Here is a 20,000-nt window from a genome sequence, read left to right on the forward strand (position 1 = left end):
TAAGTCTCTCCTTTAGATGTTGAACGATGTTTAACGATGTTGAGCGTGACACTTTCACTGACTTTCAATTCATCAATCAATCAATCAATCAAATTAAGTACTTATATAGCGCATGATCCATAGGTAAATGATCTCAGGCGCTTAAAATTAACAATAAGGTTATTTACAATGTTTAAAAATTATGACAAATTATGATTATATTTACAGTTGTATTTTACAGTTACAGTTACAGTTATATTTACAGTTAAAAAATTAATAATAAGCTTTTTGAAATAAAAATGTCTTAAGTTTTGTGTTGAAAGATTTTAAATCGTTCTCTAATCTAAGTGATTTTGGAAGTTTGTTCCATTCAAAGGGTGCTGCCACTTAATGTAGGAACTAAGTTCTCTTTAATGCCCAGGATCTCATTTGCAGCTCTGAAAAGTTTGCGTTGATCAACACTGTTCTCTTCCATAAACTCAGAGTAAAATTGACGTCTTGCCTTATTCAACAGGAAAGTCACATAATTTCTTCTAGTTTTAAATACTTGTAGGTCTTCCATTGTTCTAGTTCTTCTCCATTTTCTCTCAGCTTTCCTTGGCAACTTTCTTGCACAAACAATGAGCTTATTATACCATGGGACAGTAGGTCTTAAAGTCTTAGTAACAACTTTTAAGGGGGCATGATGCTCCAGCACTGATGATAGTGTAGCATTATATTTTAAGGCCATAGCTTTCAAATCTGTTCCACTCACATCTTCTACATACAAATGATTAACCACACACATGTCGGAATCTTTCAAATCACTTTTCATTTGATTCATATCAATCGATTTTAGCTTTCTGTAGGTGATGGACTTAACAGAAAGGTCAGGTTTGTATGATGATAACCAGAATAAAATGGCAGCATGATCAGACATGTAGCGATCAATTTGAGGTGATTCATGTACAAGTTTTTCAGACATACGAGTGATGATAAGATCTAAACTATGGAGGTGCGTAGGCATAGTAACATGTTGCTGTAGATTGAATGATTCAAGTAAGTTTAGAAAAATCGAAGAAATCGGATCCTGATGACCTTTGTCTGTATGAATATTAAAATCTCCTGTGATTAGCAGTTGTTCTTTGCAAAGTAAAAGAGATTCCAGATAATCAGAGAACTCGTCAAAGAATACATCACATGTAGAGACTTTATGATCTTCGGAATACGGTGGTCGGTAAACAATAACAATGCACACATTATGGGATGATGATGTCACAGTCCACTCTGAGAATTCAAACGAGTCTTTTTGACCACCATCCACTTTTTTTATATTCAGTGTATCACGAAATATAAGAGCAGTACCACCACCAGTACGTCCAGTTCGTGGATGATCTACTATTTTATATCCAACAGGGCATAACTCCACTTTGACAGCTGAGTCATTTTTTGTAAGCTAAGTCTCTGTAATAGCAATGAGATCTGCTTTACTTTCACAAATAAAATCAAAAATATCCACTGTTTTATTCCTAACAGAGCGAGCATTGAGAGTAGTCAACAACATCTTTTGTTTGCATAACCCAGTCAATCCATTATTTGGATTCATTCAACATATTTGGATTCATTCAACATGGATTCAACTATCAGCACGGTTGAAGGGGGGGGGGGGGGGGAGGGTGCGGGGGGGTTGGGAAAGAGGCAAATTGTCTCAACATCGCTGTTTAGCAAAATCGAAAGGATGTTGGAGCAAATGTTGAAGCAGTTTGCGCATGCCTTTAATCTGAACCGAGAGACAAATCAGCAGTGGAGTACAACAAAATATTTCAAACTATTCACCCTCGCTGCAAGGGTTCCCAAGGGATAAATTGGCTCGGGTTGGGATCAGCTTGGGTTACGGTCAGGTTTTATTTTTTCCAGTTACATTAGAGATGATTACCCGAGGTCAACATTATGATTAAACAAAGAATTAATTAGAATGTGAGCTGACTAAGAAAACGAGGACATTTAAAAGCAAAAAGGAAATTAATTTTACTCACAGTGTCGCTATGAAGCTGGCAATCTTATTTCACTTTTCTTCTTTGAATGTTGAATTCACACGAGCTGGGTACGTGCCAAATTTCGCGCGAGTTTGTGCTCTAAAACCGCAAAAATTTGCTGCTTACCGATTGGAGGACTGCGCGTGTTGTTTGATAAACCTTATATACACCAAAGGACTTAAATCCGGGACTGTCAAGGGAAATTATTTTGTTTTCTTTTTTAAAATACAAGAAAAACGTTCGCTGGCTGAAAATTCAAAAAAGAACATTAGCTTTCGGCTGTCGATGTACAGCCTTCGACCGATATAAAGTGGAATGCAGGATAATAAAGTATATGCAAGAAAAGGCGAGATAAATATAATAAGAGAACAAAAGATGTGTAAATTAGGTGACTATTGTTCAAAGAGAATTCTATACTGGTTTGGAATCGGCTCTGAATTATTGTCAGCATGCATGGTAGCAGAGATGTGCCAAGCCTCCAAAGTTTTCTTAATGCCGCGAAAAGAGGCTTTGTCGATAAGAGCAGAATTATCAAAATCTATGCGATGGTCGAATGCCCATGCATGTTTTGCAATGTTTGATCCAGGAAAATATATATAGTTAAACAATTTGAATTCAATTGGCACCAAACTTATATTTAAAACAAAATAAGAACAACCATTCTTACCCACTTCTACTGATACTTTTTACGGACATGTTAAAATTGTGATTTTCGAAGTTAAATGAGAAGTTTGCACCAAAATAGTCCTTGTTTTTTTCTTTTTACCACCAAAAAGCTAATACAAAGAGAAGCCACTCACCATAATTTCAGCCTCTAAAGTGCGTTCCAACCCAACGAAATCCTCCTCCAAAGTAATCCTGGACGCCGCCATTTTGATTTAACTTAGAAGCCACGCGAAGTATGCGTGACGTCAAAGAGCTCAAGCACCAATGAAGTAGTCGAAATGGCTGCTCTGGAGCCGTATCGCTTCGAGCGAGAGCGTGTTCCCGACGAAAACAAGGGTTCTGATGAAGACACCAAAGAGGATGAGAGGTCAATGAATCTAAACTGGTGTACCTGCGGCCCTTGTGAGCTCAGAGAGACAGCAAGAGAGTGCATCTGCTGTCTTGAAGTGCCCAAATCTGAAGGCAAGTTCAGCTGAAGGTAATTTGACCTTGCCCATTTCCTCAAGTATTTTTGGTCTAAGACTTTATTCAGGTGCACTCAGGAATCAGTGTTCGCGGGTGAAGACTTGTTTTAAAAGGGCTGGTAGGAAATAATATGGCATGAGTTGTAATTTTCTGTTAATATAGGTCTCAACTGAGTTCTTATCCATCGTGTCAGGGTCATTCGTTTTTTTTTAATTTCATTTTGAAGAGCCTGCAAGGTTCGAACAACTGACTAAGTGTCGTAAATAAACAGTAAAGGTTATTTGTTCCGCTGTTCGTTGGGTACCTGAAGAATATGTTCTTTAAGCAAGCAAGGATTGATTGGCATTGATATTGTTTTTGTCAATTTACTTGCGTAAACGAGGTCCCATGATTTATGAGTCAAATGGTCAATGAGTCAATGAGACTCACAGTCAATATAGCAATAATTTATTGATTAAGCCTAAGCCCTCGTTTCAGTGATTAGGCCTAAGCACTCTCTGAAATTTTAGCTTTCATTTTATGGGTTGGGGTAACTGCACTAACTCATTGACTCATGACTCATTGACTTATTGATTCATTGACTCATATATCACTTGATACTCTGCGTAAACAGGAATGTGTTGTGTTACAGAACACGAAGAGTTCTCAATCGTTTGCCTAAATCGGGCTGTCTTAAGAACAGCAAATTGTAGGGTTCCATTATTTAAACAGATCACCAGTAACCTCACCTATGCAAAACCGGTAAGAAATGAGTTCATGTAAATTAAATACTAAGGATGCACACAACGAAAATTTATTTTCTCAAAATACTTTTACCAGCATTAAATTTCATCAATATTGATTTCTACTTGAAAACGTTAACATTACTACAAGCTTTGGGTTGAGGCTTGAAAACTGTTTACACACTCTACTCCTGAATTTGATAACACCAGAACAGATTGGAGATTGTGAAAGACAAAATCTTGACCTCTTTTTTTTTACAAGTTCTCAATAAAAATCCTGATTTGTATCTGTATTTAAAAGTTACGATTTGACTGTAATTTAGTCAACAACAGTAAAAAGTAATTTTTGTCTGGGAAAATACAGCTGTGGTACATATTCCAAAGATTGCAGTTGTTGTAAACATTACATGTTTTCCTTACTGGTTGCATTGTTGTTGAACCTCACAGCTTTCATTGTTGTTGGGTTTTGCTGTTAAAATACTAGCCAGGCAATGCAATTATACTTACTAATCGATCGCACGGGATGACTCGTTTGATCAGTTTTTAACTGCTGGTAGGACTGGGTGGCCCGACACTTATGAAAAAAACTATGAAATGAGAATCGGGAGTCTTCCCTTGTCATGGAATGGCAGAATTACCCAGAATTCTTTTGGGCATGCATGAGCGAGGCAACTTAAGAAGCACGAGACTGGCCCTCATCGAATTTTGTTTTAAAAAAACTGAAGGTTTTTCTGCTTATATAAAAACTGCTTTTTCTCTCCCGTCCCCTTCTTATGCATGATCTTCGCGGAAATTACATTCTGTCCCTCAATAAACCTGGAACAACCAGTTATGGTCTTCGTTCTTTTTTTTCTTACGTATCAGCTAAGTTGCGAAATGCGCTACCTGATTTTATCCGTACCTATGAGTTTACTGGTTTTAAAAGAGAATCCAGCTGGGCCGCATTTTGTACAGCGGCTTTTCTTTTTAATGAATATATCTTTAAATATTATGTATTTAGTAGGTATCTGTATATGCTATGTATTTTAGCCGAAATTTAATGTCTCCAAGATATTAGCTCCTACAGTTTTTCGGAAATTCGAGATGAAATAAAGCTTATCCCTATATGTATGTTAACTTTAGCAGGGCGCGTGCGCACACTTTGTAATCTGCGACTCCAGTGCTTACCATATGAGAGAGAAAATGACTTTTTTCTTCAATATATAAGCTATCTAATTCTTACGCTATATTGACAAGGGCGGTTTCGGAGCTGTGAGTAGGCGTGGGATTTGTCACATATGGTTTAGGGGCCGACATATCTCTCCCTCAATGCCGTACCGGGAGGCAAGGTCGGTAGCAGAAAGCAGCGAAGGGCCAACTGCGTCCAAAAGCGATCGCACGGGCCGAAATCCCGGGATGACTCGTTTGGTACGACGCTCCAGCGCCGGTGTCTGGAGGTACTGCGTTTTTCTCTCTTGTTCAAGCATTCGATCGGCGCATGCGCAAATGTTCTGGCTCTTCGATACCTAGCTTACCAAAAAAATTTAACATGCTGGTTTTTCTTTTTAACCAGCAATTGACATTTCGGTTGAACGTAACGTAAGAACCGTACGTGTCTGGTCTTTTCTCAGACAGAGGTGAGAGATGGTTTCATGCAGACTGGGACGCCTAAAATGCATTGTTGTAAACATGGCGGTTCACGAGTGAAGTTTTCTCTCTGGCCTTTCAGTGGACGAATTCCAGGACCTACTGACACAATCTGGGCAAGTTTTGAAAGCTAAAACCTTCAATCGATACGTTATTTTGCTGGTAGGACTGGGTGACCCGACACTTATGAAATAAACTATGAAATGAGAATCGGGAGTTTTCCCTTGTCATGGAATGGCAGAATTACCCAAAATTCTTTTGAGCATGCATGAGCGAGGCAACTTAAGAAGCACGAGACTGGCCCTCATTGAATTTTTTTTTGAAAAAACTGAAGGTTTTTCCGCTTATATGAAAACTGCGTTTTCTCTCCCGTCCCCTTCTTATGCATGATCTTCGCGGAAATTACATTCTGTCCCTCAATAAACCTGGAACAACCAGTTATGGTCTTAGTTCTTTTTTTTTCTTACGTATCAGCTAAGTCGCGAAATGCGCTACCTGATTTTATCCGTACCTATGAGTTTACTGGTTTTAAAAGAGAATCCAGCTGGGCCGCATTTGTACAGCGGCTTTTCTTTAAATGAATATATCTCTAAATATTATGTATTTAGTAGGTATCTGTATATGCTATGTATTTTAGCCGAAATTTAATGTCTCCAAGATATTAGCTCCTACAGTTTTTCGGAAATTCGAGATGAAATAAAGCTTATCCCTATATGTATGTTAAGTTTAGCAGGGCGCGTGCGCACACTTTGTAATCTGCGACTCCAGTGCTTACCATATGAGAGAGAAAATGACTTTTTTCTTCAATATATAAGCTATCTAATTCTTACGCTATATTGACAAGGGCGGTTTCGGAGCTGTGAGTAGGCGTGGGATTTGTCACATATGGTTTAGGGGCCGACATATCTCTCCCTCAATGCCGTACCGGGAGGCAAGGTCGGTAGCAGAAAGCAGCGAAGGGCCAACTGCGTCCAAAAGCGATCGCACGGGCCGAAATCCCGGGATGACTAGTTTGGTACGACGCTCCAGCGCCGGTGTCTGGAAGTACTGCGTTTTTCTCTCTTGCTCAAACATTCGATCGGCGCATGCGCAAATGTTCTGGCTCTTCGATACCCAGCTTACCAAAAAAATTTAAGATGCTGGTTTTTTTTTTTAACCAGCAATTGACATTTCAGTTGAACGTAACGTAAGAACCGTGCGTGTCTGGTCTTGTCTCAGACAGAGGTGAGAGATGGTTTCATGCAGACTGGGACGCCTAAAATGCTCTGTCAGTTGTAAACATGGCGTTTCACGAGAGAAGTCGTCTCTCTGGCCTTTCTGTGGACGAATTCCAAGACCTACTGACACAATCTGGGCAAGTTTTGAAAGCTAAAACCTTCAATCGATACGTTATTTTGCTGGTAGGACTGGGTGACCCGACACTTATGAAATAAACTATGAAATGAGAATCGGGAGTCTTCCCTTGTCCTGGAATGGCAAAATTACCCAGAATTCTTTTTGGGCATGAATGAGCGAGGCAACTTAAGTAGCACGAGACTGGCCCTCATCAAATTTTTTTTAAAAAAACTGAGGGGTTTTCTGCTTATATGAAAACTGCGTCTTCTCTCCCGTCCCCTTCTTATGCATGATATTCGCGGAAATTACATTCTGTCCCTCAATAAACCTGGAACAACCAGTTATGGTCTTAGTTCTTTTTTTTTCTTACGTATCAGCTAAGTTGCGAAATGCGCTACCTGATTTTTTCCGTACCTATGAGTTTACTGGTTTTAAAAGAGAATCCAGCTGGACCGCATTTTGTACAGCGGCTTTTCTTTTTAATGAATATATCTTTAAATATTATTTGTTTAGTAGGTATCTGTATATGCTATGTATTTTAACCAAAATTTAATGTCTCCAAGACATCAGCTCCTACAGTTTCTCGGAAATTTGAGATGAAATAAAGCTTATGCCTATGTGTATGTTAAGTTTAGCAGGGCGCGTGCGCACACTTTGTAATCTGCGACTCCAGTGCTTACCATATGAGAGAGAAAATGACTTTTTTCTTCAATATATAAGCTATCTAATTCTTACGCTATATTGACAAGGGCGGTTTCGGAGCTGTGAGTAGGCGTGGGATTTGTCACATATGGTTTAGGGGCCGACATATCTCTCCCTCAATGCCGTACCGGGAGGCAAGGTCGGTAGCAGAAAGCAGCGAAGGGCCAACTGCGTCCAAAAGCGATCGCACGGGCCGAAATCCCGGGATGACTCGTTTGGTACGACGCTCCAGCGCCGGTGTCTGGAGGTACTGCGTTTTTCTCTCTTGTTCAAACATTCGATCAGCGCATGCGCAAATGTTCTGGCTCTTCGATACCCAGCTTACCAAAAAAATTTAAGATGCTGGTTTTTTTTTTTTAACCAGCAATTGACATTTCAGTTGAACGTAACGTAAGAACCGTGCGTGTCTGGTCTTGTCTCAGACAGAGGTGAGAGATGGTTTCATGCAGACTGGGACGCCTAAAATGCTCTGTCAGTTGTAAACATGGCGTTTCACGAGTGAAGTCGTCTCTCTGGCCTTTCTGTGGACGAATTCCAAGACCTACTGACACAATCTGGGCAAGTTTTGAAAGCTAAAACCTTCAATCCATACGTTATTTTGCTGGTAGGACTGGGTGACCCGACACTTATGAAATAAACTATGAAATGAGAATCGGGAGTCTTCCCTTGTCCTGGAATGGCAAAATTACCCAGAATTCTTTTTGGGCATGAATGAGCGAGGCAACTTAAGAAGCACGAGACTGGCCCTCATCAAATTTTTTTTGAAAAAACTGAGGGTTTTTCTGCTTATATGAAAACTGCGTCTTCTCTCCCGTCCCCCCTTCTTATGCATGATATTCGCGGAAATTACATTCTGTCCCTCAATAAACTGGAACAACCAGTTATGGTCTTAGTTCTTTTTTTTTCTTACGTATCAGCTAAGTTGCGAAATGCGCTACCTGATTTTTTTCGTACCTATGAGTTTACTGGTTTCAAAAGAGAATCCAGCTGGACCGCATTTTGTACAGCGGCTTTTCTTTTTAATGAATATATCTTTAAATATTATTTGTTTAGTAGGTATCTGTATATGCTATGTATTTTAACCGAAATTTAATGTCTCGAAGACATCAGGTCCTACAGTTTCTCGGAAATTTGAGATGAAATAAAGCTTATGCCTATGTGTATGTTAAGTTTAGCAGGGCGCGTGCGCACACTTTGTAATCTGCGACTCCAGTGCTTACCATATGAGAGAGAAAATGACTTTTTTCTTCAATATATAAGCTATCTAATTCTTACGCTATATTGACAAGGGCGGTTTCGGAGCTGTGAGTAGGCGTGGGATTTGTCACATATGGTTTAGGGGCCGACATATCTCTCCCTCAATGCCGTACCGGGAGGCAAGGTCGGTAGCAGAAAGCAGCGAAGGGCCAACTGCGTCCAAAAGCGATCGCACGGGCCGAAATCCCGGGATGACTCGTTTGGTACGACGCTCCAGCGCCGGTGTCTGGAGGTACTGCGTTTTTCTCTCTTGTTCAAACATTCGATCAGCGCATGCGCAAATGTTCTGGCTCTTCGATACCCAGCTTACCAAAAAAATTTAAGATGCTGGTTTTTTTTTTTAACCAGCAATTGACATTTCAGTTGAACGTAACGTAAGAACCGTGCGTGTCTGGTCTTGTCTCAGACAGAGGTGAGAGATGGTTTCATGCAGACTGGGACGCCTAAAATGCTCTGTCAGTTGTAAACATGGCGTTTCACGAGTGAAGTCGTCTCTCTGGCCTTTCTGTGGACGAATTCCAAGACCTACTGACACAATCTGGGCAAGTTTTGAAAGCTAAAACCTTCAATCCATACGTTATTTTGCTGGTAGGACTGGGTGACCCGACACTTATGAAATAAACTATGAAATGAGAATCGGGAGTCTTCCCTTGTCCTGGAATGGCAAAATTACCCAGAATTCATTTTGGGCATGAATGAGCGAGGCAACTTAAGAAGCACGAGACTGGCCCTCATCAAATTTTTTTTGAAAAAACTGAGGGTTTTTCCGCTTATATGAAAACTGCGTCTTCTCTCCCGTCCCCTTCTTATGCATGATGTTCGCGGAAATTACATTCTGTCCCTCAATAAACTGGAACAACCAGTTATGGTCATAGTTCTTTTTTTTTCTTACGTATCAGCTAAGTTGCGAAATGCGCTACCTGATTTTTTCCGTACCTATGAGTTTACTGGTTTCAAAAGAGAATCCAGCTGGACCGCATTTTGTACAGCGGCTTTTCTTTTTAATGAATATATCTTTAAATATTATTTGTTTAGTAGGTATCTGTATATGCTATGTATTTTAACCGAAATTTAATGTCTCCAAGACATCGGCTCCTACAGTTTCTCGGAAATTTGAGATGAAATAAAGCTTATGCCTATGTGTATGTTAAGTTTAGCAGGGCGCGTGCGCACACTTTGTAATCTGCGACTCCAGTGCTTACCATATGAGAGAGAAAATGACTTTTTTCTTCAATATATAAGCTATCTAATTCTTACGCTATATTGACAAGGGCGGTTTCGGAGCTGTGAGTAGGCGTGGGATTTGTCACATATGGTTTAGGGGCCGACATATCTCTCCCTCAATGCCGTACCGGGAGGCAAGGTCGGTAGCAGAAAGCAGCGAAGGGCCAACTGCGTCCAAAAGCGATCGCACGGGCCGAAATCCCGGGATGACTCGTTTGGTACGACGCTCCAGCGCCGGTGTCTGGAGGTACTGCGTTTTTCTCTCTTGTTCAAACATTCGATCACCGCATGCGCAAATGTTCTGGCTCTTTGATACCCAGCTTACCAAAAAAATTTAAGATGCTGGTGTTTTTTTTTTAACCAGCAATTGACATTTCAGTTGAACGTAACGTAAGAACCGTGCGTGTCTGGTCTTGTCTCAGACAGAGGTGAGAGATGGTTTCATGCAGACTGGGACGCCTAAAATGCTCTGTCAGTTGTAAACATGGCGTTTCACGAGTGAAGTCGTCTCTCTGGCCTTTCTGTGGACGAATTCCAAGACCTACTGACACAATCTGGGCAAGTTTTGAAAGCTAAAACCTTCAATCGATACGTTATTTTGCTGGTAGGACTGAGTGACCCGACACTTATGAAATAAACTATGAAATGAGAATCGGGAGTCTTCCCTTGTCCTGGAATGGCAAAATTACCCAGAATTCTTTTTGGGCATGAATGAGCGAGGCAACTTAAGAAGCACGAGACTGGCCCTCATCAAATTTTTTTTGAAAAAACTGAGGGTTTTTCTGCTTATATGAAAACTGCGTCTTCTCTCCCGTCCCCTTCTTATGCATGATATTCGCGGAAATTACATTCTGTCCCTCAATAAACTGGAACAACCAGTTATGGTCTTAGTTCTTTTTTTTCTTACGTATCAGCTAAGTTGCGAAATGCGCTACCTGATTTTTTCCGTACCTATGAGTTTACTGGTTTTAAAAGAGAATCCAGCTGGACCGCATTTTGTACAGCGGCTTTTCTTTTTAATGAATATATCTTTAAATTTTATTTGTTTAGTAGGTATCTGTATATGCTATGTATTTTAACCGAAATTTAATATCTCCAAGACATCAGCTCCTACAGTTTCTCGGAAATTCGAGATGAAATAAAGCTTATGCCTATGTGTATGTTAAGTTTAGCAGGGCGCGTGCGCACACTTTGTAATCTGCGACTCCAGTGCTTACCATATGAGAGAGAAAATGACTTTTTTCTTCAATATATAAGCTATCTAATTCTTACGCTATATTGACAAGGGCGGTTTCGGAGCTGTGAGTAGGCGTGGGATTTGTCACATATGGTTTAGGGGCCGACATATCTCTCCCTCAATGCCGTACCGGGAGGCAAGGTCGGTAGCAGAAAGCAGCGAAGGGCCAACTGCGTCCAAAAGCGATCGCACGGGCCGAAATCCCGGGATGACTCGTTTGGTACGACGCTCCAGCGCCGGTGTCTGGAGGTACTGCGTTTTTCTCTCTTGTTTAAACATTCGGTCGGCGCGTGCGCAAATGTTCTGGCTCTTCGATACCCAGCTTACCAAAAAAATTTAAGATGCTGGTTTTTTTCTTTAACCAGCAATTGACATTTCAGTTGAACGTAACGTAAGAACCGTGCGTGTCTGGTCTTGTCTCAGACAGAGGCGAGAGATGGTTTCATGCAGACTGGGACGTCTAAAATGCTCTGTTGTAAACGAAGAGAATAAAGCCGCGGTTACACGAGCGATTTTTGTCTCGCGCCGGTGATGCGATCTTTTTCAGATTTGGTCGCGTCGCCTGCGCGCCAGGGTGGCTACACTTGTGACAAATTTTTGGCGACAAATTGAAGGCCGCGCAAATCGCATACTTGAAGAGATCTGGGCGCTATAAAACAGACATTCGTAGTTTAATTTCATTGGCTAAATACTCTTTACTCGCGTCGCAAGCGCGGGCAAAAAGTTGCAGGGTGGCTACATAGGGAACTATCTCTGCGATTTTGTCGCGAAAGTTTCAACTTCGGCGACTTTTTTCTTGCGATTTTTTCACCACTCGCGTCGCCAGTTCAAGGGTGGCTACACGTGTCATTTTCAGCTCGCGCTGGCGACGCAACAAAGTTTATAAAAATCGCATCATCAGCGCGAGCAAAAAATCGCTCGTGTAGCCGCGGCTTAAAGACCAATAGATCGTTTTCACTGTCATGCAACAAAAAGATAATTTATTATTCTGAACCGTTCAATGAAAAAGGCCAAGGACTTGGAATGTTGTAGAAAACATATGTTTTAACCACCTCTCCAATTCTCAGGTCTGTGCGGTACATCGTTTCTGAGTTAATAGTCGAAGCGTTTCACGAATCTTAAGACACCAATGTTGGTGGATCAAAGTGGTCTCCAAATACGGTGTCTGACATTTGCAGACTGCAGCAATTATTGAACGCTAACCGTTTTAAAACGAGTTCATAGACTTAAATGTTTATCAGCGCTATTTGAAATGGTTGCTTAGACTTAAATAATGTTTATCAGTGCTATTTGTAGGCAGTCTGCTGTATGCAATTGTCAGACACCGCTCCAAATATGGCGACCAGCAATCAACGAAAACAACTGGATTGAAACCGCTTACTTTTCACTCATGAGATAAAATACATGTGTTTGACCATATGTCATAATGTACTTGAAAGTCTCAAATTGCAGGGATTCATAGGGATACTCGCCATTTATTTCAACCAAATAGCTTTGTATCATGGTGTCACGCAAGGTGACAATTCGGAAATTTTCGAAACGAATGACGTCACAGAACTGGAAACTTGAAAAAACGATTAATTTCTAAGTCAATAAAGAAGCCACCAATCGGGATAGAAGTGGGGGATTTCCGGTAACTATTTCAGCATGGATACCGCTAGAGTTTTAGGGGAAAGAAAAACATGGCGGCATTGCGTTCCGTGCCAGAACCATGATTTTACATTTAGCACGATGGAACATTCCCTCGTGCGGCGACTTGGCTGCCGACCAATCAGAGGCGTTGGGGTCATCAGGCCCAATCTGATTGGCCATTAGTTGGCGGGACCTGTGTTCTAAATTTAGATATTACCGTAAGTTGATGGTAGTCCAATTCCAAAGATTGACACTTTTTTGTTATGGATTTCTGCCGTTAAGCAAATGGAATTTCTGACCAGAGTTTGTAGAGGGGACTGTTCTGACATTTCAAACCAGAAATTTTGCTAAATAGAATATGATCGCCCCACTCCAGTAACGAAGGCTGAGAAATGCAACAAAATAATTTACTGCAAAAAAATAATAAATATTGTCGAATGTACAAAGTAATGCCACAATCTTGACAGAAAAATATATTTTCTATGACAAGTACACTACACCCGCTAAATCAGTTACAAACAATTAAAAGTTTGCTGTAAGGTGTTTAACACATCCCCAGAGAGTTTGTTATCCTTGAAGCAGCAATTGCTTTCCTTGAGTCCTCGTCTCATCGGTTCTATGCATGTTGTCTTGGAAGTCGATCCAATAGACTTCAGAAGCATGACTCTACAAGGCCTTCAAAATAACACACTTCGAGGATGAGGATACATAGAGCCCATTGGTACCAAAACCCCACCGCTGGCATGTAAACGAAAATTTCACAATCAGTTTACGTCACTGTACCCATTCAATACACCTTGTTCCAAAATGGCCTCCATTTTAGTATTCTTTCGCTTGCTAGCAAATTAGCTGCTGCTGTCTCGTTCTTAAGCAAAAAATTCAATATATTAATATTAATCATTAATCATATACATGTATTAATATTAATCATTGAACAAGGCATGAAGATCTAATTTGCAAGCAAACAAAAGAATACTCAAATGAAGTCCACTTTGGAATAAGCTGTATGATGACAATGCAGACACTGGATAGCACTGAGCGCCATTTGAACAAGCTGGACTGAAGACGTCAAGGTGACCACGGCCCGATCCAAGTACACAGGAGCCCCAGTGTCATGTGTGGACTTCGACTTGGGTTTGTTGATTTGATACTAGGTTCATGGACGGACCATTCTCTGCAAGTTTACCTCGCGCGCTTTCGGTTGTGCTGGACACAATACTAGTTGTTTCAACATCCTTGGCCTCCTGAAATGTGTTTTTTTCACTGTCAGATATTGTAGGAAAGTTTGTGCTCTTTCGCAGCACGTTAGAGGGTTGTTTAAGCCGTTCTTACAACAATGCTTATCAGAAAACACTGCTTTTCTTGTAAATTGAAACTCCGTTAAAACTGTTTAATGTACAACAATACGCATAACCCATGAAGATGAGAATAATAATTACATAAATCATGTTATTGTCAGGAGGTGTCTAGGCTTTAGTGCTAACCAATGCTATATGTTGGCAAACTAAACCTGCCTAGTCGATATAAAATGTCCAGCATCCATAAGTTAAACTCAGTGGAGTCAGGTATTTCGAGAAATGAAATTTTCATTTAATTTCTTACATAGGCAAACTGGTCCGAGATGAAAAGGAGAATTCTGATTGGTTCTCTGAGCGGTCAAAATTTTGCAATACGGACCGCTAAGAAACCCCTAAGTATGGACCGGTCACGAAGCAGCGTATATGGGTTGCCAAACTCTTTCTCACTTTCTGTTTCCAGTTTCTCGGACATAAAAGTGAAAATGCAAGAAATCCAAGTTGTTTATTTAGTCATGTCGGAGTTTCCAGAATTGTTAACTGAAGCAGGTGAAAAGGCAAGACCAGAGGAATACAAAACCCTGCGCAAGAGAGCCTGTGCATAAATAAAAACCTTATTGAACTAACTTGCATGTTCGGTCCTCAATGCGAAAATATTGGTCTCGTTCCTTCTTTGCAAGTTTATGGACCGAGCCTGAATAAACTTGCAAAAAAATAAACTCGACCAACATTTTCCCTTCCCCCCCCCTCCCCCCCCCCCCATCAATGTTGCTAGCAAGACTAAAAAAATGCTGAAAACTTATACAGTCAACATTAAAAGGGGGAGATGGACGGGGGGGGGGGAGTGGGAAAGGTTGGAATTCTAGATACGGCGGGTATTGGAAGCTGAAAAAGGTGTTTTTTAATGAACGCGTCTCAACAATTTTGCAACTTGTTGTAGCTCAGTAACATTTATTTATCTCACCTTCCATTTCATTCCATCTGACACTGAAAAGCTAAGCTCAGTTTTGGACTGACCATGCGAAGTAGGGAACACATGGGGTAATACAATCGTCTTTGTGACAGCGGGATACTTGAGAAATTCCGCGTAACGCTTCTGAAGGAGTTTCTCTTGTCGAGTGGCTATTCAGTACAAACCAAAAAGATTTCTCATTACTTACACAAAATGCCCTACAAAGCGAACTAGAAAATAAAACTATCCAGAACAAGGAACGAGCTGGATAAACTGTATAACTGCGGTGACGATTTTTTAGCAAAAAAAAAGAGTAACCTCATATAATATAGCTCAGTTGGTAGAACATTGCACTTGTATCGCAGAGGTGATGGGTTCGAATCCCCTTGAAGCCTGAGACAATGGCTTAGCCCTTTCATTACCAAGATAGAAACGCTCATTCTTCCATAAAAACTAGTACCATGGAGTTCTTTGTAGTCATAAGAATTTGATCTTATATCAAGATCGCACCTCTCGAGCTGATAATCATCTTCATTCTCAATACCTTTAGGACTGACATTTCATTGAAATTGCAAGGAGAATTTACGTACCGATCACTCCTGGGAGTCAAAGAGTTAAACGATGACCTCTTAAGCTGGTAATCATCTTCATTAGTATCAACCAACTAGTGGACTAATGCAAATGCTGCATTTTGATTGGCTACGCTACTAGAGGACTATTAGTAATAGTCATCGAGTAGCGAAAAGCGTGACGATTTCTTTTCTTTTCTTCCCAAATAAATATATTTTTGACTTGCATTTGCTAACTTTATTATTGCCTTTTCTGTCCGACTAGTTGGGAGATACTAAAACAATCTTCGCCCTCAAGGGCCACGGGTCAATAGCCCATAAGGCGAAGCCGAATGGGCTATTGACCCGTAGCCCTTGCGGGCTACGGGTCTAATTGTTAATTATCAATACCTGTCTGACTGACATTTCATTGAAATTGTTAAGAGAATTTACATACTAATCACTCCTGAAAGTCAAGTGTTAAATTGTCCAGATAAGTGCGAGGATCACTTCTCCCTTTCATCCTTGGTTTTCATCCACGTGATGAGACGGCCATGTTGGTGTAACAAAACAGTAGAAATTGGTTCCACAAGTTTTTGCATAATAATAGAGTCAAATTCCAAAAAGATGTTTTACAGCGTTGTTCTGTACACCAACATGGCCGCCGTGACGTCAGATGAAAACCGCCAATAGGAAATGGCTTGATTGCACGTGACGTCACGGCGGCCATCTTGTTGGAAAGAACAATAGCGAAAAAGTCTTTTGGGAACTTCCCAAGTTTTGCATAATAATAGAGTCAAATTCCCAAAAGACATTTTACAGCATTGTTCTGTACACCAACATGGCCGCCGTGACGTCAGATTAAAAAACCCCAAATATGGACGGGCGAGTTTTACCAAGAACTAAAACACTCGTAGAATAAATACAACCACTACATCCGGGAACCGAGTGGCGTATTTTTCGCATGTAACACGAGTGGTTATATTGAAGTCACGATTCCCGCCTTGTTTGTTTGTAATGATACCCAGTATTTGTATTAAAGCCTGCTTTTCAATCTCTAGATTTAAAACAAAATATTCTGCAAGGCTGGTTGTACAGCTGTGAGGAGATATACATTTTTTGAGTCCCAGCTCCTCACAGCTGTACAACCAACCTTGTAGTATTATTTTGTTTTAAATCTACAAATTATTTGCTGGTTAGATCTCTCAAGAAGATCCGGGGCGTCCACTTTGTTCTGCTAGCCCTTGCTTAAAATTTGTTTTCAATCTCTACCATGTATATTTATTGTCCATATCATAAAAAGAAAATTACATACGTTTAACTTAGCTCGAAGATACGAAATTTATGTTCTCGGAGCAAGAACAATATCTCACTAGTTCGCGCATTGCTCTTGCTACTCAACCTTCTCGCCATCGTGTAATATCCTCCATTTATTTCATTCAAAGTAAAACTAAAATATCGTTAAGGTTTTCAAAAAATTACGATTTTTTTGCTGCCATCTCGACCATTTGGCTCGATTGACCTGCCTTGATGTTCTCTGTTCTTGTACAGGCCACCCAGGATAGCAGGTAACTCAAGCAATGACGATGGAAAAGAATGGCCAAGAGTAAATCATCTCAAGAACAAATTTGCGTTGCTCACTAATCACTTAGCGATAATCACAGCTCTTCGTTTGTGCATGTAAAATGTGTAATAGATATCGAAAAACTAAATAAATTTAAATTTTGCATTAATTAAAAATGGGAGAGAGAACTGAAAGAAAGAAAAGTTACTTACGCGGTAACTTGATTTTGGTCTCGTCTTCAGGCTGAGTGTACTGTTTACAAAACCCTGCCCAGTAGGGTAACAGCTCTTTGAACAAAATGTTCTGGGCCTCGTCAAATAACACTGGCTCCTTCTGTTCTTTGGGAATTTTCTTTCCGGTCGAAAATACCTGCGCTTTATAAATTATTCTGGATGCGAGTTCCGGTCCGATGTCAATCTGAAAACAAGAAAAAGAAACATGTCTAAGAATCGGTCGTTATACAGTGTTAAGGAGAATAGAGAACGAAGGCTACGAGGATACCACAAAAAAAAAATTATACCTCCCAGAATGCCTAATGTTCTCCGGACATTAACTTACAGTCGCGAAAAGTGCCAGGTCACTAATCACGGAACTTTTTTATTGGCTGACATTCACTCGCGCTGTCCAGAGCTTTGCTCATTATTAAACTTAACGGGCGTGGAAAGAAAACAAAATACAGGAAGACTATTGTTTTTCTTCGTTGTTTTCGAAGTCCATCACATACCGATCAAATTTCTCACTTTGCTTTGGGGAACCTTTCCTAAAGCCTGGTTTAAACAATGAATTTAACTAACGCGTCGCGGAGCCACTCAAAGAAATAGGGTAGACTTACACTGGACTTAGATATACCTTAATCTTTCCTAAAACACTGAATTTCATCGACGAGCCGTCGAGCCACTCATGATCAAAGATATACCTTACTCGTTCTTTAAACATCGGATTTTACCGACGAGCCGCCGAGCCACTCAAATATATACCTTACTCGTTCTTTAAACATTGGATTTACCGACGAGCCGCCGAGCCACTCCAAGATAGACTTTACTCGTTCTTGAAATATTGGATTTTACCGACGAGCCGCCGAGCCACTCCAAGATAGACTTTACTCGTTCTTTAAACATTGGATTTTACTGACGAGCCGCCGAGTCACTCAAATATATACCTTACTCGTTCTTCGAACATTGAATTTTACCGACGAGCCGCCGAGCCACTCCAAGATATACCTTACTCGTTCTCTAAACATTGGATTTTACCGACGAGACGCCGAGCCACTCAAAGCAGTCTGGTCAAAGCCCCAAACAGAACTGTAAATTAGTCCCGTAGATCCTCGAGGCGATTGACTAATGTATGCACCTCACTTTACGGTTCATTTCTTGCCTCTTACATCAATCAACTTTTTAAACACGCAGACAAGCTTCCGATCAATGGCTCTTATCTCCACATTAAGTTTGACAAAAACCTACAAAAAAACTTTTTTCATTTTGGCTTTATTATCAATCGTGTTCACGATTAGTTTTTTAAGAAATCTAAAGGAATCTCTGGACTTCGTTTTTCGACGGGAGCAAGAATCGATTCTTCGTGAAATTCCTTACACAAGTTTGGGTGAGTGCGAGCGAATACTCAATGGTGAGATCAACTGTCCAGACATTCGCCACAAGGGAAAAACGATGCCTCGTCAAGCCCAACTTGTGCTAACCAGGATGTTGAGGATCTTTGATCTTATTGCGAAAAAACACGGTGTAAGGTACTGGTTATACAGAGGTACGTTGGTGGGTGCCATAAGACACAACGGTCACGTTCCTTTCGACACGGATGTAGATATCGCAATCCCAAATTTAGACTTCGAGAAGTTTGTTAGAGATGGCGTCAAAGAGCTTCCCAAAGATATATTCTTCCAAACAGAGGAAACAAACGTCTACTGGGAAGTCCCTTCTTGGAGTGGCATTCTAGCAAAACTCAGAGACAAAGAAAGCTGTTACAAGTATTGCAGTGAAAACGGCTGCAAACATAACGATGGCTTGCAACTAGACTTTTTTGTAATTCAAAATGACCATGAGGGAAACTTCGTGGAGATATACAGTCACAGAAACTGGTTTTTACGAAAGTTTTACTACGGTTCAATTTTAAGAAAACCAGAGGATATCTTCCCCCCAACACAAGTCAACTTTGATGGTTTTCACCATCCAGCTCCTCGTGAGTGGAAAGAGGTTTTGACATCACTTTACGGGGATTTTATGACAGTTCCAAAGAACCAACCTCTAGGTCACATCATTACAGATCCATTTCGTAGTTGCGAAGAAATATAATTATTTTTTTCATTACAAAAAGATGTCATTTCAAATACAAGTTAAAGTCACTCACTCACTCCCACAATTCAAGCGAAACGAGGATTTTAGTAAATATCCAAGGCAGTTGTCTACGTTAATGATTCGTTTCATGTATATTATAGTTTATTCGAATCAAAACTCATCCTGAACCGAGAGACAAATAAGCAATTGAGTGCAAGAAAATATTTCAAATTAATCTCTAATTATTGTGCGAATCCGAAAACCGTGAACAGTGATTTGATTTTGACGTTTCCCATCGTGCAGCAACCAATCTGAAGTGACATGAAACCACAAACTAATTGCCCTTGCAGGAGGTGGTTTAGTTTTCTCACGCGTGGTTTAGTAATTTGCTTTTTATTTGAAACACAATATTTTACTACATAAGTAAAAGCATGTTTAAAACGGACTTTAATAGAGACGAAAAAATGGGGCAAACGTTAATTTGTGAAACACTACA

General features: G+C 40.4%; 3 protein-coding genes across 5 annotated transcripts in view; 2 read left to right on the forward strand and 1 right to left on the reverse strand.

Annotated features, from left to right (window-relative positions):
- LOC137984317 (uncharacterized) overlaps positions 1-17,411 on the forward strand; it is an 18,416-nt gene extending 1,005 nt beyond the window's left edge. The window contains exons 2-3 of one of the 2 annotated variants that reach the window (XM_068831472.1): positions 2,771-3,138; positions 17,207-17,411. The gene's annotated coding sequence lies outside the window, so the exon portion shown is untranslated. Of the gene's footprint in view, positions 1-2,770; positions 3,139-14,618; positions 14,893-17,206 lie in introns of those variants that run through there. The other variant, XM_068831473.1, reaches the window with a different exon arrangement.
- The window catches only part of LOC137984313 (regulator of G-protein signaling 22-like), a 39,554-nt gene continuing 32,075 nt past the window's right edge, over positions 12,522-20,000 (reverse strand). Inside the window, exons 25-27 of one of the 2 annotated variants that reach the window (XM_068831467.1) lie at positions 17,432-17,636; positions 15,120-15,277; positions 12,522-13,598 (exon numbers count right to left, since the gene is read on the reverse strand). In XM_068831467.1, coding sequence (XP_068687568.1) covers positions 13,527-13,598; positions 15,120-15,277; positions 17,432-17,636 — 435 coding nt within the window. In that variant the 3' untranslated portion in view covers positions 12,522-13,526. Of the gene's footprint in view, positions 14,105-15,119; positions 15,278-17,431; positions 17,637-20,000 lie in introns of both variants that reach the window. The other variant, XM_068831466.1, reaches the window with a different exon arrangement.
- On the forward strand, positions 18,641-19,522 carry LOC137985440 (uncharacterized). The gene has a single exon (XM_068833059.1). It carries the CDS (start codon positions 18,641-18,643, stop codon positions 19,520-19,522), a length of 882 nt encoding a protein of 293 aa, XP_068689160.1.

This window comes from Montipora foliosa, chromosome 14, assembly GCF_036669935.1.
Source record: "Montipora foliosa isolate CH-2021 chromosome 14, ASM3666993v2, whole genome shotgun sequence".
In the NCBI taxonomy this organism is placed as follows: domain Eukaryota; kingdom Metazoa; phylum Cnidaria; class Anthozoa; order Scleractinia; family Acroporidae; genus Montipora; species Montipora foliosa.